The 7,185-nt window shown below is 32.9% G+C and overlaps 1 protein-coding gene across 1 annotated transcript; it reads left to right on the top strand.

Moving 5' to 3' along the window:
- Positions 1 to 1,913: 1,913 nt before the first annotated feature.
- On the top strand, positions 1,914 to 3,925 carry LOC18601279 (TPX2 (targeting protein for Xklp2) protein family). Its single transcript, XM_018118894.2, has 7 exons — positions 1,914 to 2,027; positions 2,169 to 2,228; positions 2,806 to 2,835; positions 2,950 to 3,048; positions 3,165 to 3,224; positions 3,306 to 3,400; positions 3,510 to 3,925. The coding sequence occupies exons 1-7, from the start codon at positions 1,995 to 1,997 to the stop codon at positions 3,637 to 3,639; spliced, it is 507 nt and encodes a 168-aa protein (XP_017974383.1). The 5' UTR covers positions 1,914 to 1,994; the 3' UTR covers positions 3,640 to 3,925.
- The last annotated feature ends 3,260 nt before the right edge of the window (positions 3,926 to 7,185 follow it).

Here is a 7,185-nt window from a genome sequence, read left to right as displayed (position 1 = left end):
GCACGATTAATAATTTCCTCTTATATAATCAACATTGTTAAAAAGATTATATATTCAAGATAATTCTCTTTCAACTAAATATAAAATGTAAAGCTCATAAAAAGATATACTCAAGATAATTTCCTTTCACATAATCAGGATTACTAAAAAAATGATACACTAATTAAATTTTATGTAATAATTCAATACTACAACTTATTTTCAAGAACTACATAATAATTTATTAATTTTTAAAGATTAAAATTATAAAAAATAAAATTCACATAATAAAAAAGAAGAGCATGATAAGTAGAAGATAGAACTCACATATAACATAACTGGAAACAAAAAAAAAGAATATGGTTGATGGTTCATAGAAATTTAGAGAAAAAAATCCATAAAAACTTAGAACATATGAGTAAATAGAATAGCATTGAAAAAGATAAACAAATATAAATAAAAATAATAATATAAATTTAGAGAGAAAAATAAAAAAATTTTAAAAGTTGAGTGAGACATGTGAGATCATTTTGTTATTTTTTATTCTTTTAAAAAAAATTTAATATTTTTTACTTGTATTAATTATTAAATAAAAAATTATTCTGAAAAGGCTATTAACAGAATATATAAGAAATTTTAAACATTTGATATGATGTACCACAACCCCCATAACTAAAGGAGGACCCTGAAAGTTAGATTAGAAAAGTTGCTCCCAGAATTTTGCCTAACATAGTGAAGTTGTTTTTTAGGGATAAATAAAATAATAATGTCAACACCAAAACTTGAATGTAAAGAAATGCATTTAGTTAGGTTAATTTTCGAATCAGCACCTAACGAACTGTTTGACATTCCTCTTAACTTGTGATAAATGCCCCAAATCCTGCTCATATTGTTTTGCCCTAAAGTTGTAAATTGCAATCAAAGGTTGCTTTTTTGTCTTGGTTAGATAACGGCTTTAACAAGAAAGAGTGCTTGAAAGCTTGAAAGTGGGTGGTTAACAACCTTTTGGTCGCCCTTTAGCTTTATAATTTCAGTAGTGAGTTGACCTATGAAGCTGACGTAAAGGAAAAATCAGCACTACAGTTTTGAGACACTTGACTAAACGTACCGAGTTGCTGGACTCGCTGAGCTCCTACCAAATCATTCACTTAAGCAAAAGTATTCTCCATTAAAGGATGTATCTGGGTTAATTGACTTGAGACACAAAAGCCTACTTCTATATCACATTAACTTGCATAAACCTATACTGAGCAACTTTTATTTGTTTATGTTTCATAAACGTGTTTTGATGAAACATTTAAGCCTATTTAAAGACCTATATAAGATGACCCTACTAATTAAACTTATATTATACCAATACATTAGTTTTTGCGTTTCGGAAGACTCAGTCAAATGGATCAAATTAAGTGAACCATCGTAAGTGTAGGTCCAAATGTCCAACAAGTTGTTTCTCCGAATAATACCTCGTAAATTGTTCAGCAATTAATTAAGTATTCAAATTAAATTTTATCACTAGCACCTAGGTGATAGGGCAAGGTTAATTTTTGGATCCAGATAGATTTTAAAATTACTGGTGCATATCAGCCCTTAAGTGAAGATTTATGTACCAACTGGTGAAATATTGAAACGTACTAATAGAGGATGGAAACCCATGGTGAGCTCAGACCAAACATGTGAGGGCAACTATCAATTGTTAAGTCTTTAATAACTAAAATACTGATGTGAGATTAGAGATTTAATTTATTAGTTAATCGGATAATTAATAGCAAAAGGCAAGAAGAGATTATTGCGAAGGAAGTTAGTAGGGAATGGCAATCAAATATGTGTGCATGAGAGGGAGGTTTAATCAGAAAGTTTGGTACCGGAGAGCATGCAAATCCCTTGGCATGCTGGTGATGTTGCAACAGAAAGCACTAAAGATAGACACAAATCTCCAAACTTTGATTTTGTTGTTTCCCTTTGCTCACCATTAAAATCCTCAGTTATGTTGCAAGGAATCAACACCGAGTTCCAACATGGAGAGAACACACACCAAATCTGCATTAAAGGTATATCTTTATATGCTTTCTGAGTTAATTAATTAATTAATTAATTGATGTTGCTCCTCTTAATTTCTACTCTTTTATTTAGTTTATTTAATTTATACTAAATGCGATACTTTTTTTGCAATTTCTTTGTTGCCTAATAAGTTGGTGAAGAACGGTACCTCACAGTCCGCAGTTTCTTGGAGTTCCACCGCTAAAGGAATGGTAAGACGTACGGATGAACCCCCGTTTCTTGTCTTTTTACGCTGTTTTATATTTATAGTCCATAAGTCCAGCCGAGGAGCTTAGTTTATGGAGTCAATGGTATTTGGGAATTACATTCTCTTATTTGATTTTCTTGGCCTGCAGTTCATTAAAAGCCACATCAAAGTTTTTAAGAAGGCTGCCCTTCCTATATGTACTGTACAAATACATTTACATTGAGGACAGGAATATTGTTGACCACCCAGAAAAAGAAATCAGCATTGAATGTCTTAAACAATCAAGCAGAGCAACTGGAGGGAAAAGAAGTAGAATACTACTACTACTACTACTTACTGAAATGAACACAAATTAAGGAACTCCCAATGCTTGAGATCAGAAACATAGAGATAGGAAATTAAGTCTGATCGTTTACACCAATCGTAACAATAAATACTAATACTAACATCTCTCCAACAAATCAAGACTAGATATAGAGATAGGAAAAGCATGCATCAAGCCCTGATGGCTATAATACCTTGGAAATTAAGGCTTGTCTCACTCGAATCAAATTAAGTAACTATTTTTTTTATTTGCGCAGACAAAAGATCAGCTCAAAGACAAATCCAAGGTAAAATAGTGTATTTAACATATATATATATATACACACATATACACTTGACTGTGTACATGTTCTCTCTCTTTTTATCTCTTTCAAGCAAAGCTAAATTGTGTATGCATATAGGTTACTCCAAAGCCTCCAGCCAAGGAAAATACTAAGCCACTAGATTTCAAACTTCACACTGAACAAAGAGCGGTTAAGCGAGCTATGTTCAATTACTCGGTAAAGTTTCCTTAATCGACTAGTATCATCAGTTTGATTACGTTTTCAATGTATGTAATTCTCAGAATTAATTTTTTCACTTAGGTTTATATTTATGTATATAACTATATGTGCAGGTGGCGACCAAGCTATATCTCTTGGAGTTACAGAAGAAACAAGTAGAGAAATTGCAAAAGGTAAGTAGATATGCATATCTATGTCCTAAATTATGGTTATTAAGGGTGCCCATACTTGGATGGTAACATTGAGTGGAGCAGATGATAGAAGAGGAAGAGGTCCGCTTGCTAAGAAAAGAGATGGTTCCAAAAGCCCAACTCATGCCTTTTTTCGATAGACCGTTTTTCCCGCAAAGGTAATTAGTGAAGCAAATACATGATAAACGAAATGATCGAATTAATTGTTATCCAAATAAAGTACAAGTAGGCCTAATTCTGGAGTTTGATTGTACCATTATTTTGCAGATCCAACCGGCCTTTAACCATCCCTAGAGAGCCCAGTTTCCGCAGTGCGAACAGCAAATGTTGGACTTGCATCTCGGAGAACGAGGTGTATTACTTTCAACATGCTCATGCTTGGAGCCCCATCAAATGAATAACACATGTCAACTTATTTGGCAACAAAAGGCGGTTCCTAAGCTGGAATGTTGTTAAGGAAAATGGCGTGCATGCATCTGCAGCATGATGTGCAATATGGTTATAGAATGTTCCAGTGCAGTCTTTTTCCTTCTAGACATCAAGTGTGACTAGCTACAGTGACATAATTTCCCATAGCCAGAAAACCTTCAACTAGCCTAGTGGCTCTTACATTCTCCAATAAGGGTGGATTGTATTTTTGTTTTCATTTGTGCCATCAGAAATTTAATTTTCCCTTTGCACTATCTGTGTTTGCGCCACCGACCCCATTTCCCCCCTTGTGGGCAGCTAACCAGCCAAAGAAATAAGCACAAACAAGCTACAATTAAATAGGGAAAAACAAAAATTTGCGGATAGCGAAAGGCGACGTGACTTATGTTACCTATCGGTTAAATGACTGTTTCCTTCTCGCGGGACAATTATATTTGGCTAAATGTCCTATTTAGGACTTAAACTTAAAAATATATATATATATTTAAAGATAGGGACATTTTATTCTCATCAATTTAAAATGTTAGTTTTTCAATTTTGATTATTCAGAGAAACTCAATGTTCGAAATTAACTGAAATTTAGTGTCAATAGCTGTAATAATTGTGTAAGCATCTAATTTAGTTGTTTCTTGGACTTCTACTGAAGTAGAATATCGTGCAATGACAACAGCTACTTTTGAAGTCATGTGGTTGCTATTTCTGTTAAACAACTTTGGTCATTGAAATATAATTCTATTTGATAGAGTTATTTGGTCTTCATTTCAATATATTTTGTAGAGCTGTAATTTTCATGTTTACCACTTCATCCAGTTCAGCCTAGAAGGTGAAAAAAAATTATATCAAAGTTGAAAAGTCTGAATGAGCATTATATAGATTTGAGCACCGCAACCACCATGGGAGTAGTGCCATGGCCCCTTGATTGAAAAGTACACCTCAAGGCATATAGGAGCCTTAGAGCCGTGGCTACCAAGCACCCAACATTGTAGCACCCAAAGGAAAGCTTTGAAAAAAACATTAAAAGTGCTTGGCCCCGTGCTTGTGGCGCCCATTGAAGAAAGAACAATTTGTGTGTTGTTTGACTTCTATTGGCCTTGGACTCGAGCTTTATTTAATTCCCCTTTGAGGAGCATGGAAAAGCATGAATTAAGTTGTAACACCCCTGATTTTTTATATGACCTTCATGTGATGTTGGCCACGTGATTTGAGGGGTTATTTAAGTTTGGAAGAATATAATTATGTCTAGGGGGTAAATGACTATGAATGTGGGTGTAAATTAAGATCTTCAATGAATTTGTGCAGATGTTTGACACTTTGACATCTAAGTACGTCGTTAAGGTAAATATCGATGAAAATGATGAATTAATCCTATAGATTGAGGATTTGATTTAATTTGATGCATGTTTGAGGATATATGTATGAGGATTTTGAATTATATAAGTTATTTGGGGTATAAGATTAATAGGGAATGGATTTTTGGGTGTTAGTTTTGGAAGTTAGAAAAGACTTAAAACTACCTACAGGGTAAAATGTATCGATACATCCCCTCATGTATCAATACATTCTTGGCAGCAAGAACAACATGAGGTGTTTTGGAGGAATTCTATCGATACATTTAAAGATGTGTTGATAGATTTGGAAATTTGATGAACATGTCCTAATGTATCGATACATTTGAAGTAGAGGGCACTTGAGACCATTTTGCTTGAAACATATCGATACATTGTCTCAATGTATCAAAACATTTATTTGAAATTAGGGCAAATATATTGATACATTGCCAAATGTATCGATACATCAGAGAGAAAAGGTAAAAATAAAAAAAGGTTTTGGGACCATTTCTGCCCCATTCTCTCTCAGCTTTTTTTTCTCTTTCTTTCTCTTCTTTCTCCGAACCCTAAGCCCCCAAATGGCATTTGGAGCCCTTTGATCTAGATTCAAGCTTGGGAAACCATTCCAGAGGTAATATTTAACGTTTTTACCGATTATTTTTCAATTTAATCGGTTAAATGCTGAGGAATCCAATTTTCTCCAAATTTGATAATTTTCCTCTTTGGCTTGGATTGAGGAATTTGGGAGCTAAGATTCATGCAATCCAGTTTCTAAGTTATGGGTTAGCTCATTAATAAAGGATTTGAGCTTAAATAGTTGGATTGTTAAGAATTAGTTAATTGTGGAAAAACTAGCATTTCTTTGAAAACCAAGAGTTAACTAATAAATGGATGTTTTGATGTGTCTAAGGGGAAAATTGAGCTAGTTTACTCATGGGTGAGCTGAAGGATGGTTGGAGGCTAAGGATCGAAGCTTGGCTATGGACGCACCTTAGATTGTCAAGGTGAGTGGGATTTAAGTTAAATGCATGTAATGCATAATGCACGATAAGGTGGCGTTTGGTACTTTACAATGTAATGTGATTGCAAGTAATGTTATTGTAAGCAATGTGATTGTAGGGAAAATAACATTACAATGTTTGGTATACAAGCAAAATAATAATTAAAATGTAGGGAAGATAACATTACAGCGTTTGGTTTACAAGTACTTTGTTGGGAATGTAATGTTAATTTTCAAAATTACCCTTATTTATTAAAATGTAAGTTTAATATACTTGTATTTTTTATTATTAATTTTTATATAATATCATCTCTTAAATATATTTTTAATGTCATATATTTTATTTTTATTTCTTATTATAATATTTTATTTTTTATTTTTTAATATAATTTTTTTATATTATATATTTTATTTTAATTTCTTTTACCTATATTATATAAATTTTAATTTCTTATATTTTATTTTATTTTAATTTTTTATTTTTATATTATATATTTTATTTTAATATTTTTTATTTTAATTACAACGTTACAAAATGTTTTTAACAAGGTAATAAAGTTGAAAGGTAAAAGTGTCTTTAAGAACATTGCAGAGTGCAATGTAATGTGATTGCATTGGTTTTGGACTGTAATCACATTACATCCCTTGGCTGTAATGTGATTGCATTGCAATCTTACAATGCAATGGTCTGTTACAAAACAAACTCTGCAATGTAATTTAATTGGACACATTGCAGGGAATGTGCTCTCACTTCCCTCATACCAAACGCTACCTAAGTGCGTTGCCATGGTATTAGGATAAAGGATGCATGCCTAGACAGATGAACCTAGGCTAGAAAACTATATATGTGTGTATATATGTGTATAAGGTATGCCTAGATGAGAAAACCTAGGCTAGAGAATTGATGTGTATGTATATATCTATATGTATGTATATGTATGTTTGCCTAGAGGTATATGCCTAAGCTAGAGAACAAGTATGATTGTGTGCCTAGTAGAGAATGCCTAGGCCAACTAGTTATTTGAAAGAGGAAATCTATGTTTGTGTGAGTTGTGGTGAGCCACATGGTGGCATTGTGTTGGAATCAATGGTATGTAAGACCGAGAGCAAAAATGCTACCCATGGTGTGATATAAATTATGAATTAAGAACTATGCCAACTTATGATGAATGGATTGCCTGGTTAG

Source organism: Theobroma cacao, chromosome 4, assembly GCF_053813885.1.
Source record: "Theobroma cacao isolate CCN51 chromosome 4, ASM5381388v1, whole genome shotgun sequence".
NCBI classification, from domain to species: domain Eukaryota; kingdom Viridiplantae; phylum Streptophyta; class Magnoliopsida; order Malvales; family Malvaceae; genus Theobroma; species Theobroma cacao.
This window is presented reverse-complemented; position numbering and strand designations above follow the sequence as displayed.

Coding starts and splice junctions, on each gene's coding strand:
- LOC18601279 (XM_018118894.2), top strand. CDS start 1,995: ATGGAGAGAACACACACCAAATCTGCATTAAAG. Junction 2,836..2,949: donor AGCTCAAAGACAAATCCAAG/GTAAAATAGTGT, acceptor GTATGCATATAG/GTTACTCCAAAGCCTCCAGC. Junction 3,049..3,164: donor GAGCTATGTTCAATTACTCG/GTAAAGTTTCCT, acceptor CTATATGTGCAG/GTGGCGACCAAGCTATATCT.